This window comes from Salvelinus alpinus, chromosome 9 (genome assembly GCF_045679555.1).
Source record: "Salvelinus alpinus chromosome 9, SLU_Salpinus.1, whole genome shotgun sequence".
In the NCBI taxonomy this organism is placed as follows: Eukaryota; Metazoa; Chordata; class Actinopteri; order Salmoniformes; family Salmonidae; genus Salvelinus; species Salvelinus alpinus.
The window spans coordinates 19,349,953-19,371,306 of NC_092094.1; the positions used below are offsets into that span (position 1 = coordinate 19,349,953).

Below are 21,354 nucleotides of genomic sequence, written 5' to 3' on the forward strand. Positions count from 1 at the left end.
CAAGAATGACATTTTAAGGTATTGTTTTCTCTTTATTCAACCCACCCTTCATCCACATGGATATAACCGTGGGGACTGCGGGTTATGAGTCAACCCGCGCATCACTAGTTGGGGAACGAAGCAGATAGGCCTGAACCTGTCTAATAATCAGCTCCATCCGACTACTTTACTGGAGGTGGGTTTCAGATTCCACTGGGACTGCATGGCGTAGGTCTTTAATTCTATACCCGTGTTTGTTGACAGAAAAAGCTTCTGATTTGATTAGTCAGAGCTTCCAACAAATTATTCCTCCTCCTCCTCCTATTCCAACTAATGAACCTCCTCTCTCCGTCCGCACCAACTCCATTGATGTCTGATTAATCTGCAGCATCCATCCATGAGGCTAGAGGAAGCCTCTTCACAGTGTGCACACAGGAATGTGATACACAGTGTGTCATATAATGGTATGTCCTGAACTAGCCTCACCTCACTGTGGTTATCAACACCACATCAGAAAACCTGGGGGCGGCCAGACTTCCACTGAAAAATACTAAAGGCTGATCCGGGAGGACCATGTAGAACAGGGCACTAGCAGAGCGCTATAGGCTCTGCCCTGAATGACGGGTCGCCACTGCATGTGGTAGACAACATAACGGGCTAGCATGACATGTCATAGTACTTACACTTAGATGCACGCACTAAACACAGGTCAAATACATATGCTTTTAAGAAACAGTTAATTCTCTTCTGACCATGGTCTCACTCTGACGGCAGGAGCGGGGTTCAGTGAGGTGCACAGGGAATGGCAAACTGTGATTGGCTGATACAAGGGGGGGGGGGGGCTTGTAGCTACCACTAATAAGAAAATAAGGGGTGTTGGGTAAGTACAACAAACTCCTTGTTCAGGGGTGCTGAAACGCACCCCTGTAGGGTTTCTGTAGGGTTTCCACCACTTACCAATTCACCAGACGAAGTTCCACCCCATTCCTTTTCAATGGGAGCACGTGGAGCAATGCGCAGAGGATTGTGGGAAGGTGAGCAGAGCGATAGAAAAGGTTCAGCTCTGCTCTACTTTATGCAAATTGCACGCGGCCACCACTGCCGTTAACCAATCATGTGAGGAAAATCTTCCGTTCATGAAACACTGTTACGCCTGTCATTTTTTCCGGGCAAGTACCAAAAAAGATGTAGGAAAGCCAATCATCGCTGTCTGTTTTTCCAATTCTATATGATTTTACTTTGCTAAAATACAGAGACAAAATAAGGTCAATGGCATGGAGGATTGTAGCAAATTGTTGGTGTTAATGGTAGGTGAAGAGAGATTTGCCCAACGATGTTTGCTTGTGCTGCTAGCTAGCTATGAACATCAAGCAACCTAAACCTCAAAACTGTGATCAAAGCCACCATTTGTAAATGTGTTGAGTAAATTGTATTGTGAAATGTGCCTACCAAAGGATAGAAATCACCAGTAACACACATTATAACATTGTAAATGATACACTAAGCATGAATTTCCCATGTAATATGCTACCAATTGGATTATGGTATCTTAACATTATGATTCTCATATAGTATAGCTTATGGCTCTTTAATTATACTGGTGTCATGACAATGATGATTATAGCTCACTTCCTGTAAAATACATAGGCCTAATCGCACATGAATGGGTACTTTGGGAAAAGGAAATTGTGGCTTTGACTTGCAAACATTGTTGTACAAATCTCTCTTTACCCATCATCAACACCAACATCTCTGCAATCCTCCTCCATCCAATTGACATTCTGATTTTGTCTCTGTATTCCAAAATCATTCTCAGCAAATAAACAAGGTAGAATTACAACACTCCACATTAGTTTACTTTTTGATATGTTTAAGTAGCCTACAAACTGCCAGCTCTGTATTTTCATTTACAGTACCTAAAATGTACCTAAAATGGAAGGGTTGGATTTGCACTAAACTATTTAATGTCAGAATAATGTGGTAGAAAATCTGTCTTATGGTTAGCCTCATATACATTATCTACCGGTACCATTTTTTAAATTGGAGAGCTCACAACTGGACAAAAATGTAATGTTCATTTGAGAAAGCAACATAGAAACACAAATTAGAGACAGATCCCCTTCACACCGTTTTATTGCAGAATTGTGATCTGTGATGAATGAACATTGACACTAGTTCATCTTGAATAATGTTTTAAACAAATAAAACAAGTTTAAAGACTTCACTTCCATGAATCAACATTGAGTGAATCAAAATATAATTTCAAAATGTACAAATAATCTAACTTTTGTAAATGTTAGACATTTTAGTAAGTAGGCTATTATTACAAAAGCATCATTTCAGGTGAACCAAAAAGTCCATACCAGAGTTGGCCTACCTTGCTCTACTCCTGATCTACTGGGTGAACAGGCTTCTATTTCAGCCCAGCAATAATACACATTATTATCAATTCATTAGGTTTGATTAGTTGAATCAGGTGTGTTAGTGCCGGGCTGTAACAGAAGTCTGCACACCCAGCATACAGTGTACCTGCAGAAGAAGGATTGGCCTGCTACAGATGTAATATGTTTGTAGCCTATAATTGTATTACAATTAGATAGCCCTGACTTATCTCTTTCTGTCTTCATAGTTTTTCTCTCTAGGGATTAAAACTAGAGATAATTGCATAATCTGCCTATCTAACAACCTGCCCTATCTAACTAGTACACCTACTCCCTTTTCTGACAGCTGGAGCAGAAAATCCTTTCACCCTCTTCCATTGCTGTTATCTACAAACACATTTGGAGCACAAGTTTTTAATTTACAATGATAAATATGCTTACATCAAGATAACAAGCTAATATGAAGTTAACTAGCTGTAGTATGTAAAGTTGGTTAGCTAGCTAGCTAACGATCAGTTCATTAGCCTACACACTGTGGCCTCCTGTAGCTAGCTAGCTAATAATACATTGTTTTTTAACATTTTCAAAATGTTTTTAATTATTTACTTGAATAGATTCACGCCTACACCCACGCGCATGAAGCTGCCAATCTTTTGGAGCTATAGTGATGTCAAGCGGAGGCACCACTTCTGGTCGAAATGTACCGTAAGGGCTGGCCTTTTAACATCCACCATAAGGCCAAACGTTCATGCTAGGACGTAGCATGAAGTGATTTTCTAAGGGCACAGATTAACCACTGAAAATAACATATGAGGTTTGGAAGTAAAGTAAATGTTAGCGGCTAGTGGGTTTAGAGTTTGACATGAATGATGTTCTCATAACACAAGAAGTCTCCCTGAGCACAGCTGGAGTTTCTAGGTAAAGATGCGTCGGTCGGCTATTCCTCAGCTGTTTATACAATTTTATCGGTCGAATACTGTCTGGAAACGAAACTCAACTACTGAAAGTCATGGATGAGGGATTCTAACTGGGCTCCAAACGAAAGCTGCCAATTCATGTTCTTCCAGTTCAGAGGGGTCTGCTTCCTCCCACGCCAGGCCTGAGTGCTGTTGCTCAAGTCTCTGGGTCGCGGTGGTGCAACACTGAAGCAAGTTGTTACAGGATCCAACCGTTATGGAGGATTCCTGTTTTTGTTTCTGGCAAATCAATGTGCCTTTGAGGCTGTGCGGTGGTGACCCAAACCCATTTCTTCTATCATTTTTTTCGTTTTTTGGAGTAGATGTGTTCTTATGGAATAAGCAAAGTTATGAAACCTGCCAAGATAAGAATGTCAGATGATTCTTTCCTAGAAAATTAACTCTTTCACATTATATGCAGCAGTAGTAAGACATACTGCAATAAAAGTCAGGAGGTTCACAGTTGTTTGTAGTGCCTCTCCTCTCTGACCAAGAGAGGTAGCTTACAGTCTGGCTAAACGTCTGTAAATGTTGTTTTGACTACCTGGTCCACTCCATTAGTGGTGAGAAACAGCATAATGCCAGTCTCAAAATGATGTTTGTCTATGACCTTAATCAATCAACAGGGCCCAGGTCCTCAAAATGGAACCCAGTAAAAAACACACAAAAAACTTTGCATCTGTATAGAACAGTCTATTGATTTATTGCACAAGGGGGAAAAAAAGTTATATTTTTGGCTGTTACTCAAGTTTCCAGCTTTTATTAATTTACAAGTTAAATGTGTATACAGTGCATCTCACCCACCCAGGAGTTGGCCCTGGTGAGCATGGCAGGCCAGGCAGGCAGGCTGGGTGAGCAGAGTGGAGTGGAGGCCTGGGGATGGATGCTGTGGAGGGTGGAGGGGATGGGGGGGCATTGAAGGGGGTGAGAGGCCTGCAGGCAGGGCCAGTCAGCCGCCGCTCACAGTGAGCTTTCCATCGCAGGCGTCCCCACTCAGCTACATACACATTTTATCCTCAGCATGAATATCAATTAGGCTAGCCTAAAATACAGGCATTCTTCCCCCCCATACGCAGCACTCACCACTGGCCCACCAGCCCCAGAGTGGCAGCCTCCGTCGATGACCCTTGTTCTGCAACAGACCTGTCTTGTCCTCCGGGGCCAAAATTCAGCTTTCTGCCCACTGCTCCACTTAGGCCCCATGCTTTGTGTGTGTGTGTGTGTGTGTGTGTGTGTGTGTGTGTGTGTGTGTGTGTGTGTGTGTGTGTGTGTGTGTGTGTGTGTGTGTGTGTGTGTGTGTGTGTGTGTGTGTGTGTGTGTGTGTGTGTGTGTGTGTGTGTGTGTGTGTGTTTGTACACATATATGTCTTTGTCCCTTTTTCACTATAAAAAGCTGTGCTGATGTAGTGCTCAGGGCTCTGTGCCCTCTTTTCTGTTTTGTGGAGGTTGTCATTAATAAATCAGCCCGTGGCAGTCGCCCAGCAGCTAACACAGGGGTGTATAATAAGTTCATTTATTTGTCAACACTGAGCCACAAGATGAGAAAGCGCCTGGCTCTGCATGTTAAAAAGGCAGCGAGGGGCTGCTCCAGCAGTTCTCAAAGGACCTACCTCTTTGATTTGGAGAGAGAGAAAAAAGAGAAACTCCCCTTCAGAGCCATTGCACACACACACAGTTTGCTTTTGCTATTGAATATGGCAATATGTTAATCATCGGCTGTTTCTCTATGGCTCTGTCCACTCCTCAAGCCCAAAGGTGGCCCAGCTACAGAGGAATAGCTGTGGATGGAGGTGTGAGGACGTGGGAGGGAGACCGACTCTTTTCTTCTTCCAAAAACTCACAAGGGTCTGGACACAGACTAGAGAGCGATGTGCAGCAGAGCGATGCCCCCCACCCACTACTCTCCCCCTTGTCCCTACTCTCCCCAGAACCACACTGCTTTCACGCTGTGATTTGACTATTAGATGTTACATTTTTCTTTTGAATGAAAAAAGGAATAGTTGAACCATATTAAAACGAGAATTCAGTTCTAGTAACAGGGTTGACCTTAAAATGAGGGACAGACGTATATTAATCACTAATCACATGAAATAAATAATAATCTTCAGAAATAACTTTGTGAAAGCAACTAAATAACTAAGGCTTTACAATGATGGTGAAAACTTGGTGATGGTGAAAACTTGGAGACATTCTGGGGTACAGTGGGTTAAAATCTTCCTAGAAGGCACAGAGAGTGCACAGAGGGCCATGTCAAAATGCAGAATTGTTGGACTTTAGAAAGTCTTTATTCATATAAAACATCTGATTTATTGAATTCTCCATGTGTTCTATATTAAAATGGAAATAGCATTTTAACAACTTTGCAGATATGAAACAAACAGGCAGTCATATCAGTCCTATTTATGTAGCAAGCTAAAAGTACAAAGCCAAACGTTAGCTAGCTAGCTGCTAGGAGGATATCATGTCATTGGAGGAGTAGGTGAGTAACTTACTTTTTTTGGTGGCTACACAGCTAGAGACGCAAGTGTCATTTGGTTAGCTAGTAAGAAAGGTTCAGCAGCTATGCTGAACTTGAACGACTGTTATCCAGTTAGCATATCTCTTGCATTCGCAAATTTGCTCAGGCTATCTACTCTGATTTCAGAGCACTCTCGTCTGAGTGTGCCAGAGCGCAAAATCACTTAATGAACATGCAACACCTGCTGAATAGGACCGGTCTCAGTAAACCAAGGCAAAAAAGTAATAGGTGGTCACGAACACTCTAGATAACATGCAAACAGCCTAACCAGCTCTGTTAGGGCGAGCTATTCCCTATCATTTATTAGTGCAATTTTGATGGCCAACTAGCTGAAAAAGTTTGAGAGGGTTTATCTAATGTTCCGTTAGATGTTAGATCATCTTGCTCTGGCTAGCATTAGTTGTTGATCTTGTTGTTGATGTGCATAACTGAGGGAGAGAGAGCTTACCTTTTCATGGTTGTTTGATCAATACGACTGTAATGTTCCCAAATATATGGACTCCCGTGGTATTTACATATTTGCAGAAATCAGGTTTATTTTCTGGCTTTTGGCGAATGCGTTCTAATGATCTAAAGTCGCGCTGTTGCAACTGCCTGTAAACACACAGTCCAGTTCAAAGTGAATGATGGCAGGCCCTTGTAGAAAATGGCTTGTTTTCATTAAGGCCTACTGTACACTCTCTTATATAAAAAATAAAAAAAGGAGTTCTTCGGCTGTCCCCATTGGACAACCTTTTAAAGAACCCTTTTTGGTTCCAGGTCGAACCATTTTGGTTCCAGGTAGAAAGAACCCTTTTCCGTTCCATGTAAAACCCTTTCCACAGAGGGTTCTACCTGGAACCAAAAAGGGTTCTCCTACGGGGACAACCAAAGAACACTTTTGGAACCCTTTTTTCTAAGAGTGTATCTTTGATTGGCTATGGCGCAGCGATCTGCATAGACTCCAGTCCAGGACGAGACAGATGTTTTTATTCGGTTTTATTTACTGCAGTGTCTATTAATTTTCCAAACGCATGGTCAATTTCCCACTCTATATTGCTATAGTATTTTCACAAATGCCTTAACTATACGTAATTGCAAAACATTCTAAGAATTTATGGAAATGTGAAAATTACCATATCTAAGTGGTCACTTGTCAGAAAATATTTGTTTAAAGTGTTATAGTCTTCCTGGGGGTGTATATGAACAGATTTTAATAAGCTTTCATGTTGCTAAAATGTTGTCAGTTCCACTTTAAAGGGTACTTTGTTTAATATAACAGGCTTTTAAAATGCAATATTGGTGCACCATTTCTACTTAAAATATCAAAGGGATGCAAAATGCATTCTTTTTGTGTAACAACCCAGAAGGAGTCTTAACCTAGGAGTTTTTTTTTTTATCTTTTCCTCTCCCTCTCTGCCAGTGGCCTTCCTGGTGGCCAGTGGCCCATTCACAAGCTATCTTATTTGCATTATGAATGACAGTGAGGGGAGCTAACAAGGTTATTGGTCTTTGAGACGCACGCCTGCGACCACACGTGGAAAAGGACCTACAGCAGTGAGCATTGGCAGAGGGACTGTGGCTCTTTATTCCACCCTTTCCAAGCGCTATGGGGCTTTTTCAGACAGCACACGGTTTACTCAGGAGCTGGAAGAAAAGGGGCCGGACCGGGAGGTTGACTGGGACAGGGGGGTAGAGGGGCAGCGGGGTGGAAGGGTTTGCCTTTCAGCTCCTTTACAAGCCAAGTGAACCCTCATTACCCAGGGTCCTGGTCATTAGTGGGATCCAGTGCTAAAGGCGATTATTTATGACCACCAGATTAGCCTATCAGATTGTCTCTAGGGGGAACGTGTCTGTCTATACCCCTATTGTGTCAATTGTGAACTTAAGAAAACTATTCACATCTCACAAAATGTTTTGTTTTTCTCTTTATTTAACTAGGCACAGCAGTTAAGAACAAATTCTTATTTTCAATGATGGCCTAGGAACAGTGGGTTAACTGCCTTGTTCATGGGCAGAACAACAGATTTGTACCTTGTCAGCTCAGGAATTTGAACTTGCAACCTTTCAGTTCCTTGTCCAACGCTCTAACCACTAGGCTACGCTGCTGCCCCAAATGTAGTGGCCTTTGCTGGCTCACCTGGAGTGTTTGTGGTGTATATTTCTGGATGAGTTGGGAAGTGTAAATGAGTTTTAACTGGGGATATGCTCTATAAAATTGACTTGTTTTATAGCTTTATTGCTGGGTACCTTTTAAAATCAGTTTTACTGCCCTCATAACTGTTTTTGATCAGACAGACAAATGTGTCCTCCATTACCACCATGTAGTCTTAGAAAGTCATATGACTTCAGCATGTTTTTTGTCCTCCCACAGACTTCAATTTCGCCATGTACCCCCCATCGATGATCGCCACGGGCAGTGTTGGAGCGGCTATCTGTGGGCTTCAGTTGGACTCTGGTGACCAGTCTCAGTGGGGGGACAGTCTTACAGACCTGCTGGCCAAAATCACAAACACAGAAGTGGTGAGTGACCTGTCTTTCTGGTCAATTCTGACTTCAGAGAAAACGCCTTCAAATGTTTTTTTCTGGTTATTTTCTCAGCCTAATCAGTATGAGTAAGAGCAGAGGTTGACGTCTACACAGAATATTTCTCAGAAGCATTATTAATTTAGGTATATCTGAGTTCCTACACTTGCAGTAAAGTTCATTTAAAATATTTGAGTCAAGGCCTGTATGTGAGTCAAAGTTGAACCACCAGTAAAATCACAAGTCTTTGATCTCTTCAGCCAATCAGCCTATCCGGAAAAACCAGCCCATACAGAAATCCAGGCAGAATGTGGTGTTCAAATGCAAACTGAGGAAGCAGACCCAGGCCAGGCGGCCCTCTGTGTGGTTCTGGGGGTAGAGCAGTGCCGTGGAGGGGTGCTCAGCTCAGTCCAAACACAGGCAGGCAGGCTGGGCCACAGCTGGCTTTCATCAGGAGGGGAGCAGGGGTGGGTTAGGTGAAGGAGGGCGGGTGTACAGGGGGGTGGTAATAGTGCTGTCATTTAAAATTCCCTGATGGCAGGCGCTAACCTCCATTCTGTCGGTAGCTTCCTAATATTCCTTGGTCATGTGCATTCCTCCTCGTTTGAGGCAGGACTGTGTGACCCGAGGGCTTCCTGGCCTGACCAGAGTCCTTTGACCTGTAAGTCCAGTCGACCCTGCTGTGGCTGGCGGGGAGAGGAGACCTGGTGGCATGAGGGTGGGGGGCTGAGGCTGCCTGAGCTGCATTGGCCTCTGTTCTGGCTCTCTCCTGCTAAACTTACTGCCAGACAGAGCAAGAGACAGACTCTGAGCTTCACAAGGCCTGTCCCGTTGTGGGAGAGGATAGGAGAGGTGGAGAGAAAGCTGTTGAAGTGTGAAAAGGGACACCAGGGGAGCATAGCCAGTATCCCGCCTCACTTGTGATGGTTACCCCCTCTCTCTCTCATGCCCCATAATGCATCTCTGCTGGAGAGGCTCCCTCCCCTGTGTGTGGTGTGTGATGTCGTGCTCCATAGCCGATAAACAACAAATGGCTGGCCTGAGCAGCACAGGCCCTCTGCTACAGTAAACTGGCCTGCCAGAGCTGCATTTTTGTGAAGAGGATGCTTGATTATTACTTCCCACTGGGCGAAAACTGGTTGAATCAATGTTGTTTCCATGTCATTTCAACAACAGAAAAATCTATGTGTTGACGTTGAATCAACATGGAAAACTGATTGGATTTGCTAAAAGTCGTCAACAACAAGGGAATTTTGTCATTTTTTCCCACAACTTTTAATCTAAATCCAAATAAATGTTTTGTTGATTTCACATTGAATTCACGTTAGTTGACAACTCAACCAAATGTAAATCAAAACTAGATGTTGAAATTACGTCTGTGCCAGTGGGTTAGCACTGCTCTGTCTATGGTCTCGCTATAAAAGCAAAAGAGGAATTCGTGTGTCATTTCACACTTACCCTTCCTTTTCCAGGTAGGGTAAGTGTGAAAGGCCGTCATTGTAAATAAGAATTTGTTCTTAACTGACTTGTCTATTTAAATAAAGGTTCAATAAAATTGTAATAATGAATTACAAAAATTCCCAGCTCAGCCACTTAATGTCAATCCCACACCTAATGGCTACAACCACCTCAATTATATCAGTTTGAACGCAGTCGTCAGTTTGGTATGAAACAGTGTAAGAGTGTACACACATTTGGTTTGTTGCTCCGGCTGGGGAGTTGGCACGGAGCTGGGATGGAGATGGCCAGGCAAAATATGAAGTAAAGTAAACTCTTGCCAGCCCGGCTGCTGATGCCAACACCAACCCCTGGCATCCCGCTGGCATATTTGGTATCCAGAGTGTGTGGTTTTCAGAGAGGACATGTGATAGGGCCAAGTCACCGTCTCACGCCGCCCCGGGGAATGTGTATATAGCCTTAGATACACCTGGTGTGGCACAGAGAGTGGTCAGTCAGGTACAGCAGCCCGGTCAGTGAGCCTTCAGGCCAAGCCATGATGGGAGACGCTGGCGCTGAGGAAGAATTAAAACTTTGTTACTAGGAGGTTTCGATTGGTTGTGATTCCTGTAAGACCAAAGGGATTCTCTGTTGCTGGGCTACTGTCGGTTGTTTGCTGCTTCTGTTTTGATTCTCAACATCTAAGAAGCCAAAAGCATTGCCAGCGAAAGGTAGGACGATAGAAAGTGGATTGACATAAAAAGTAATGTAGCTCATCAAATGTGAAACCTTCCATTGAAGCTAAATGCGCAGAAGGTCCTTCTCTGTTATAACACACAGCCGGCTGAAACAGGAAGAGAGGAAGGGGCTAGAAGACTGTTTCCACGTTTTTGTCTGCTTTGCTTGGCAAGCGTACACTCTCACTCTCTCCCGTTCATCTTTACTCTCGGAGTAGCTCACAGGACACCAGATACACACACGCCCGTCCTCCACACCCCCTTCATTCCTCCCCTGACCCTCTCTCCCTTTTCTTCCCTTCCTGCATCCCTCCACTCATCATCCACCCCTCCTGACTCACATTGAGATCTTCTTTTAGCCAAAGTTGTTTATAATTTCATCTGGACGTTTAGTCTATTAAGCAATGATGTGTGTAATAATCTGGGTGTAACACAGAAATATAGCCAAAGGGAATGGTATAGCTCCTTGTGATGCTCAAACATGACATTGCTCAAAGCAGAGAGACAGAGACACATCACATTTGAGCTCACATTGAGCTTGTGTACATGGGTTCATGGGTTGCTCTGACCACCCAGGGTATGGCATGATCCCCCTCCTAAACACAGACACACATGAACACGCGCACACATGCACACACACACACACACACACACACACACACAGACACTCTCACACACACGCACACACACAGACAGACCATGCTTTCTGCACAGAGTAGCACTGCCGTGTGTGGTACAGTAGTTAAAAAATGCCATGGTTTTGTCTGTCTGCTCAACTTCCTTCTTGAGGCTCTGTGATGTCACAATGGATGCAGTGTTTGTCTTGTGGTTCCTCCTCACACTGTTGTTTGAATTGTCAAAATAATTGTAATACATTTTTATTTATTTGGGTGGAGTTTAAGATGTAAGAGTGGGGGAATGGGGGCTCAGGATTGGATACAAAATTCCTAGTGTATTCCAAGTGCTGCCTTCCCTAGTATCTAAGTACCAAAAACCCTATCTGAAAACCATATTGGTGTTTTCAATAGTCATATTGAAGCCATTAAAGGTTCTCAAATTAAGCCTGTGGGCCTTGGCATGGGATCCAAACTGAAGCTATAAAGAGCAGCGTAGAGGGGAATGTCTTTTAAGATGTTAAGGCCTGCATTCTTGCGGTAAGACACAGGCAGTTCCTTTACATGTTTTGTGCTTTAGTTAATCTCGGAGGAGTAGATTTTTGGAGCACATGGCACATGTTGGTGGGGAGTTGGGGACCTCTGAAGCAGAAAATTGGGACGCTGGGCGACGGTCGTGTTTCCTCCACGTCGGCGCAGCCAGTTTGCGACCATGGGAGACGCCCTCCCTGAGGCTCCTCCACATGTTAGTGCTCTTCCAGCCCTATTCCTAGGCCCCCTAACCCTCACACAGCCTTCTCACATCTGTCCACATCCAGGGCCACTATAGGTAGAATACATAATAAATATTGAGTTATTTAATATGAAGTGAGTCCATTTATCAGATACATTTGGCTCGTCCTCGATTGAGCCCAAATACATACATTTTATTATTTAATTAGTAATTCATTAATTATTTACAGAGTAATTCACTAGGATCATATATCTAGCCTACATAGTGCATTTTTGATTTAGCATTCATTTGCGCAAGGCTTTTCCTGGAGATTTTTGCATTGTGACCTTTGACACGGTGACCTTTCATAACTCAGCTCAGTTCAACTCTTAAGGAGCAATTCCCATGTGATAGGCCTCTGTTCTCATTTCACCAATGCAGCAGGCAACACTTGCCCAGGCCCAGAAGCCATTACACAGGTTCAAACCATGGCCCATCAGGTTTAAATTAGCTGTAAATGTCTAAGGAATGTTCCCCTCCTCACAAGACTAAAGCTTCTGGCTTTGGGGCTCTCTTTCTTATTTCCCACAGCCGCCCGGCTGTTCCAACAGAGCTACGGGTGCATTACTGTTGTATACCACCAGAAGGCTGCACTGTCATACACTGCAAGCCATAAGCATAGTTATTACAGGGCACTAATATTTTAATAGTCAGATCAGAACTCTTCCTCTCTAATACTTCCAACCTGAAAGCTGCATCTTGGGGCCACAGCAGGCTGAACTACTGGATATTTCCTCTGTCCCACACCCTTTGAGGCAGATTCCTAAATCCCAATCCTGTAAAAACAAATCAGTCAGTCCTCCTCTCTTCCTTTCCTTTCCTTTCCTTTGGTCTCCTCATGTCCAATACATCATCTCCCCATCGTGGCGGATACAAGGTCTGAGGCGGGGGGGCTTAGGGGTGTTGAGAGGTTGCTTTCTCCGGAGGATTCTCAGGTACTTCCGGCTCTCTTTGATGCTGAAACCCGATCGGCCCGCTCTCAGGTGGATTCCCTACAGGCAGAGACTGGCTCGTTAAAAAAGCACCACCTTTGTGTTCCCACAGGACGTGGATGTAATTAACATAGCTTAGCTTCAGTACTAGGGCCTATACCTGTGTTTTCACCATTGTCAAGGCTACTGGTGAGTTGTGTGTGGGGGGGGGATGAATGGGGGGATGGGGGAGGTGTTCAGTGCTGGGCCCTAGTGGGCTGAGGTAATGCTTGGCCTGGTCCTAATCACCGCTCAGCCGTAGCTCTCTGTCTGTGGCGGCGGGAGTCAGGGTAGCGGTCATCCAAATTCTGCATGGGCCCTGTTCCCATAGTAAAGCACAGTACAGTCAGAAAACTGGAGGTCTGTGTCAGTGTCACTTCTGTTTTGTCAGAGACAATGATTTATATATACACTAGATGACTGACAGGGGGAGCTGTGTTGAAGCCATGTGACTCCATCTTGGCACTCTCCCATCATTGTAAAATAATATTTTGGAAGCTATAGAAATTAATTTGTTTAATGTCTACATTTGTTTTTGCCACATTTATTATATTACAGACACCTTAATGCATACTTTTAAATTAAATTGTGAGCTATATATACAAATAAAACATTGAAAAATATATAACTTTTTCCTTAAATTATAATTTTTTGAAAGTTCTAATGTTACTGTCTCCAATACAAAAAAATGAATACTTAAAAATATATTTTATTTTTATTTTTTACATTTAATTAAAATACTGTAAAATTCCATTCATTCCTATAAAGGACTGCTTTTTCTGAGGAGTGCCAACATGGCCGACCGGTGGCTTCAAAGCCTCTCATTGGCCATTACATAGCATCAGAAATCCAGGGTTTATATACATCAGGGGTAGGCAACTATAGATTCGAAGCTGATGGTCGGGGGAACAAGTAAGTTAGCCGTAGTTGGCTAGCTACCAAGCAAGGGATAAGAATGTTGCCAGCCAGTATGGCAATGGAACATTTAGAAAGAACGACTGGGTCGCATCCATATATACAGAACAAAAAGACTGAACGACTGGGTCTCTGGCAACTGAAACGATAGAACGATCAGCTGGCTTGGGTAGAAACCCTAGATTTGTGTTGGGACTATATCTTGTGGAAAGATACAAAAGTATGAATAAATTCATCAAAATATATTTTTTAATTAAAATATTTCAATCGTTATTTGAATATGTTGGTAACCTGTTGTATAAAAGTGATAATGCCCTCGAAGCCGGTGTTTGGAGGATATATCGGCACGGTTTGCCAACACCCGTGCCAATATATCTTCCAAACACCGGCTTCTCAGGCATTATCACTTAATTGTACACTGCAAATTGACCACAACTAAGCCTGAAAAGAGATTATATTTTTGTAAATAATCATTTCATACCTTGATTACACTGAGACATGTTCACATATCTCAGATTTCCTCAATTAAACAATTTTTTTGCTGAATTCCTGGTGATTTTACAGTATTTCTTAACCAAAAAATTAACCCATATATATGGGGGACCAAAAAAAAACATATACAGTGGGGAGAACAAGTATTTGATACACTGCCGATTTTGCAGGTTTTCCTACTTACAAAGCATGTAGAGGTCTGTAATTTTTATCATAGGTACACTTCAACTATGAGAGACGGAATCTAAAACAAAAATCCAGAAAATCACATTGTATGATTTTTAAGTAATTAATTTGCATTTTATTGCATGACATAAGTATTTGATACATCAGAAAAGCAGAACTTAATATTTGGTACAGAAACCTTTGTTTGCAATTACAGAGATCATACGTTTCCTGTAGTTCTTGACTAGGTTTGCACACACTGCAGCAGGGATTTTGGCCCACTCCTCCCTACAGATCTTCTCCAGATCCTTCAGGTTTCGGGGCTGTCGCTGGGCAATACGGACTTTCAGCTCCCTCCAAAGATTTTCTATTGGGTTCAGGTCTGGAGACTGGCTAGGCCACTCCAGGACCTTGAGATGCTTCTTACGGAGCCACTCCTTAGTTGCCATGGCTGTGTGCTTCGTGTCGTTGTCATGCTGGAAGACCCAGCCACGACCCATCTTCAATGCTCTTACTGAGGGAAGGAGGTTGTTGGCCAAGATCTCGCGATACATGGCCCCATCCATCCTCCCCTCAATACGGTGCAGTCGTCCTGTCCCCTTTGCAGAAAAGCATCCCCAAAGAATGATGTTTCCACCTCCATGCTTCACGGTTGGGATGGTGTTCTTGGGGTTGTACTCATCCTTCTTCTTCCTCCAAACACGGCGAGTGGAGTTTAGACCAAAAAGCTCTATTTTTGTCTCATCAGACCACATGACCTTCTCCCATTCCTCCTCTGGATCATCCAGATGGTCATTGGCAAACTTCAGACGGGCCTGGACATGCGCTGGCTTGAGCAGGGGGACCTTGCGTGCGCTGCAGGATTTTAATCCATGACGGTGTAGTGTGTTACTAATGGTTTTCTTTGAGACTGTGGTCCCAGCTCTCTTCAGGTCATTGACCAGGTCCTGCCGTGTAGTTCTGGGCTGATAACTCACCTTCCTCATGATCATTGATGCCCCACGAGGTGAGATCTTGCATGGAGCCCCAGACCGAGGGTGATTGACCGTCATCTTGAACTTCTTCCATTTTCTAATACTTGCGCCAACAGTTGTTTCCTTCTCACCAAGCTGCTTGCCTATTGTCCTGTAGCCCATCCCAGCCTTGTGCAGGTCTACAATTTTATCCCTGATGTCCTTACACAGCTCTCTGGTGTTGGCCATTGTGGAGAGGTTGGAATCTGTTTGATTGTGTGTGGACAGGTGTCTTTTATACAGGTAACGAGTTCAAACAGGTGCAGTTAATACAGGTAATGAGTGGAGAACAGGAGGGCTTCTTAAAGAAAAACTAACAGGTCTGTGAGAGCCGGAATTCTTACTGGTTGGTAGGTGATCAAATACTTATGTCATGCAATAAAATGCAAATTAATTATTTAAAAATCATACAATGTGATTTTCTGGATTTTTGTTTTAGATTCCGTCTCTCACAGTTGAAGTGTACCTATGATAAAAATTACAGACCTCTACATGCTTTGTAAGTAGGAAAACCTGCAAAATCGGCAGTGTATCAAATACTTGTTCTCCCCACTGTACATCATTGGTCAGGGCTGGGGTTATGGATTATGGAAAGGATATGTAACCTTATCAAATATCAGGCAGGTAAGTGGCTGTGACACAATATATCAATCCAGTAATCTATGAAATATTACATTGTTTGCTTTGGCTGTAACTTGGAAGGTATTAAATGTATACTGACATCTCAGTCATTCGCATCTCCTTTGTTGATAACTTCTTTATTGAGAAAATGTCTTACCTAGCTATCTTAAGATGAATGTTCTAACTGTAAATTGCTCTGGATAAGAGCGTCTGCTAAATTACTCAAATGTAAATCTTAAAATGTTTAATATTTATGTAGGTGTATATGTAAATGCACACACGTGTCATTTTGTCTGAGTCTGACTTTATTTACAAATTTATTTCCATCTCCTTGTGTACTGTGCACTCTTCATATATTTATGGACATGTCTGTTTGGTTGTGTGTTGCAGGACTGTCTGAAGGAGTGTCAGGAGCAGATTGAGAGGGTCTTGGTGAGCAGCCTGCGCGAGGGGCGGCAGCAGCAGCAGCAACATCAGCAGCAGGTCCAGCATGGTCCCAGCAGTAAGACCATGGACGAGCTGGATCAGTCCAGCACCCCAACAGACGTTTGCGACATCAACTTGTGAGCCTGCAAGAAGCAGTAGCACATCCGAAATAAGCAACAAATCAACATAAAAAAACAACAAAAAACAAACTACCCCTTGAAAAAAGTGCTTGCTAGTTTTTGTAGAGATTTTTTATTTTATTACACAAAAACATGCGCCCATATATTTTACGAAATCAAAGCTATTTTTAGATATAAAATAGATATCCTTTAAAAGCTCTGACTTGATACACGAAAGCTCAATGGTTCCTCAGATATACAGAAGGGAAGCCAATCATATTTTGAGTTCTGTTTTTGATTGTTTAATCATAATAAAGTTATATTGAATAAGAAACCAATAGCTTAATAAGGCTTTTTAAAAAGTAGTGGTGAGTCCATTCAAGGCTTGCATATATGGGATCACATTTGGGGCAAGGTTTTTCTGTTTTGTTTTTTATTTTTTGTTTTGGTACATGTTGGTCTGCCTGAGATAGGAGCCCCATATGGGCTACACTGACCGTGAATGGCAGGGCTCAATATGACATGGTTTGGCTGTGTGTTGGTGATAAGGGGAGCACTTTGCATGAATTGCAGAGTATTGTGCTAAGAAAGAGACAAGAAGGGTCCCAAATCCAGGGAACAGCCAAGTATATAATAGTGAATTACATTATTATTATTATTATTAAGAAACTTATTTTTGAATGAAGAGTAATAGACGTCAATAAGCTCTTTTTGTCAGGCTGCTTGTTCGTATGTGTGTGGGCATGCATCTCTGTGTGTGAGTGGGTTGGTGTGATTGCCGTGTGTGTGTGTGAGTGTGTGTGTGTGTGTGTGTGTGTTGGAGCGTTATGGCTTGGCACTTGAGTGGGAAGACTAGACTGGTGATAAACTATGGAACAGGCAGGAGACAGGGATTATTTGCAGGGCATCTATGTTATATCACTGCCTTCAGTTAATATGCGTTGTCGGCCAACAGAAATCTGGGGATCTGAGTCCCCTTAGTGGGTGGAGGAACGGTGAAAGGGATGGAGAGAGAGTAGAGAGGGGTGGCTGTGCTCCTTCATTTTGTCTAAAAGAGTCAGCCGTGGACCCTCTGTTTTAGAAGTTTCATTTTGAGATGTTTGTTTTTCACTGCCAACATACCAATCAAATATTGCCAGATAGCATTTGTATTTTCATGTTATTGTTTTGTTCTTTTGGAGTTATGGAAGGAGCTTCAGGCTGCTTAGTGTCAGTAAGGAGGAGTGTGTGCCTCTAAGTGGTGCCCTAGTATCTCAGATGAGAGGAGAGGGGGGATCCCTGTGGTGGATGGAAGGGGTTGGGGGTGAACAGGTGTAGATGGAAAGAAAGGGTTTGTTGCGCTGCAGAAGCATGCTGCTGTGTAGAGGGAGGAGATGTAGGTGAGTTGCTGAAGGATACAGCAGAGGAGCCTAAATTATATCTATCTGATTTCTGCGTTTTGGGCAGATCGAGGCCACTGATGACGAATTAGGATCAAAACCAGATTTTACGCTGCCAGCTCATTAATTGAGAATTAACTTTATTGGTTCATTAGAGGACAGAGAAATGTATTGGAGCAGGGGAAGATTTGTGATCATTGCATCTGTAGTCCCTCATAGTTGTTTCAACACGCCTATGATTTCAACAGCAAAGCACTTAGAAAACATGCTCCCCAAGGGACAAATGAAATGGTTACGGTGTGGGGGTCTATGGATGTTTTCTGCTTTCTTGTGAGCTTTTTCTTTGATTTAATTTGTAGGGCTGGTTTCCCACATTGAGGCCTAACACCTTACGATATGAGGACATTCCGATCGAAAAACATTCCGAAAAATGCAAGATGAAAGGGCCATCTGACCATTTCATGTGTTTTAGCAAATAATTAATGCCAATGCCAATTTCAAAAAGGCTACAGACCTTTATGATTTCAGTTTTATGATTTTGTTTTAGAAGTTATCACATTATGAAATATTTGTTATACTTGAATTTTCTATTCGATCTGCTTCATAGCAACAAAAAAAGTCACATGGGCGATGAACTATAAAGAAAATGTTACCATAACATCAGATTTTTGCACATGTTCTGAGGGCAATTGAGGTTTTCTTTCAAACAAATGAAGTTGGTCTATATTCAAGGCTAACTTATTGATAGTTTTGCTCGTAGAACCTGGCCTATTGTCTATGGGGATACCCCTGTGTAGCTGTCTCTGTGTGAACCCCTCTCCTCCCGAGTGATTGCTGCTTCAGTCACTTCATTGGCATGGGGTTCAATCAGTTACCCAAACGTCAGAATTAAACAAATTCACTTCCAAGACTGACAACAGGGTACATCGCCAGCACAAGGTAGCTTTCCTTTGACTCACACAAAATTCTCAATGCTACATTTAAAGGGGGCTTTGGTGTGTGTGTGCGCATGTGTGTGCTTGAGCGTTTGTTTGTGTGTACGTGAGTATGTGTGTGGTAGGTAGGTATGAGGGGAAGTTGAGGATTCAGTGTTTTAGCAGGCTACGTTTTTGAGAAACAAATCTTATAAACCAGGCCATCTTCAACCTCTCAACAAAACTAGCCCCTGTTCATCATTGCCAAGAATGTCAGCCTTTTTTTGTTTTTTGCAAGCTCTATTCTGAGCAAAGATTATGATTTCGTTTTTGGACTGTGTTAGGTTTGAATTTGTAAATACACCTCCTTAAAGTTGTGTTTGTTTTATTTTATGGGGTGTCCAGACCTAATGGAGTTTGTGGAGTGTTTGTAAGGGGTTAGATACTGTATTCCAAAGTGAAGAGAGATGGAGGTGGTGTGAAGACATCATAAAGTGTCAATATTTGTGTTGAGTTATTATTATTGTCTTTTTGCGCTGCTAAAAGCTATGATTTTGTTTCATTCTTATATATAAAAAAATAACATGACTTAGTTGTGATGTCACTTGAGTGTGCTGCTATTTTATAAACATTTGTATTATAATATAATTATTTTACCGCTTAAGAGATACATTCAGAATACTGAAGTAGATGGTAATAGAAGAACATGAAATAAGTATTCGACTGGAAATGTTCTTTGTACAGGTTGCTTAGATAGCATGTTTTCTTTTCATTTTGATCTATTTTGCTCTCCTTTCTCAGTCACATTCTGCAAATGCGGTATCTCTATACCTCAGGTTTACTGGACAAAAAAAATAATATCTCAATACCTCACAACTCTACAGTTTTTAGGGAGCCTGGGAAGAGTAACAGTACAGTAGGAAGCACAGTAGTTTGTCTGTTGTGAAATGTACTGACCGTGTTGGGTGGCATACATGCAAGGCTCCCACCTGGACTTAAACCCTAGTGGATGGGACACAACAACCAGTCACCACTTCCTCAGTCAGTTTAAAGTGATACCATGTTCATTGTGGTGCTAAATGTGAGATTCATGTGACATTCATTGCAAAGACAAATGTGAAAATGTCTCAAATATCTGATGAGTATATGGTTTGTACCAATTACATTGAATGTCAATAGATTTTGGTTCCTAAGCTTGATTTGATGAGCTTAGTTGATCTGGTATGTGCCAGGTTCTATTGTCTGGAAAACCAATACAAAATGGCTAAACCAATCAATCAAACACCTCACCACATACTGTATCTGACATGAGGAAGTGTGTTTCAACAGCGTGGATTTCTCTTTAGTTGTCCCCATCCACTATAAATTACATCATGTACCTCAGAAATGTCTGTTGCACAACCTCTGTTCAATAAACTTCTGCTTTAAAGAGTGTGACACCATATCAGTCCAATGTTATTCTCACTTCTGTTTTCTTTTTGTATGTCATTATGGTTAGTGGAGCAGATTGTGAGATGTGATTGTGAACATACAGTGAGGTGAACATTAGAGGTTGCTGTAGTCATGAAACCAAAAGGACTGGGGAGATGTTAGTGAAGTGGAGCTGAGATTGTGTGGTGGGTGGCAGGCCACAGTCTTGTTTTAAAAACAAAAGCTAAGATGACAGACATCATGTCCAACCAAAACCAACCAAAATCTCCCATTAAGAACGTAGACAGCTTAAATCAATTGGATGGTAGACAAACAAATAAGGCGAATCTGGTTATTTCTGTTGCTTCCCCTGTATGACATCCTTTTAAACACACTCTAATCAGTCCAGTTTCAGGCAAGTGGGGGATTGGTGTCTGAGTTTGTCCTCTTACTCTGGGGCTCTAAGGCACTCTTATGCAGCTTGTTAGGCTGTTTTTTGGGGGGACTGGATCATGTAGGCCTTGTAAGTGAATACGTTGGTTTCAAAGTTCTGTATTGACAACTTCTGTTTATGATTAATCAGCTCTATATTGGTCTGTTTGAAAGGATCAGTTAAAGTGTTGTTAAGGATCAAGGCATGCTGTATGATCAATAAACTCACCATGAATGAAATCCAATCCAGCTCTTTTTATGATTTTGACAAATTGCTTTATTATCTTACTAATAAAATCTTCTCTCACTCATAAACTTTTTTTTACCCCCTTTTTCTCCCCAATTCCGGGGTCTCCAATTGTTAGTAGTTACTGTCTTGTCGCTACAACTCCCGTAAGGTCGAGAGCCATGCACTCCGAAACACAACCCAACCAAGCCGCACTGCTTCTTAACACAGCGCTCATCCAACCCGGAAGCCAGCTGCACCAATGTGTCAGAGGACACACCGTAGACCTAGCGACCTGGTCAGCACGCACTGCACCCGGCCGGCCACAGGAGTCGCTAGTGCACGATGAGACAAGGATATCCCTACCAGCCAA

The 21,354-nt window shown here is 42.5% G+C and overlaps 1 protein-coding gene across 3 annotated transcripts in view; it reads left to right on the top strand.

The window, feature by feature from the left end:
• LOC139584458 (G1/S-specific cyclin-D2-like) overlaps positions 1-20,350 on the top strand; it is a 351,941-nt gene extending 331,591 nt beyond the window's left edge. For all 3 annotated transcript variants that reach the window (XM_071416347.1, XM_071416348.1, XM_071416345.1), the window contains 2 exons: positions 8,187-8,335; positions 16,466-20,350. In XM_071416347.1, coding sequence (XP_071272448.1) covers positions 8,187-8,335; positions 16,466-16,642 — 326 coding nt within the window. In that variant the 3' untranslated portion in view covers positions 16,643-20,350. The remainder of the gene's footprint in view (positions 1-8,186; positions 8,336-16,465) is intronic.
• The last annotated feature ends 1,004 nt before the right edge of the window (positions 20,351-21,354 follow it).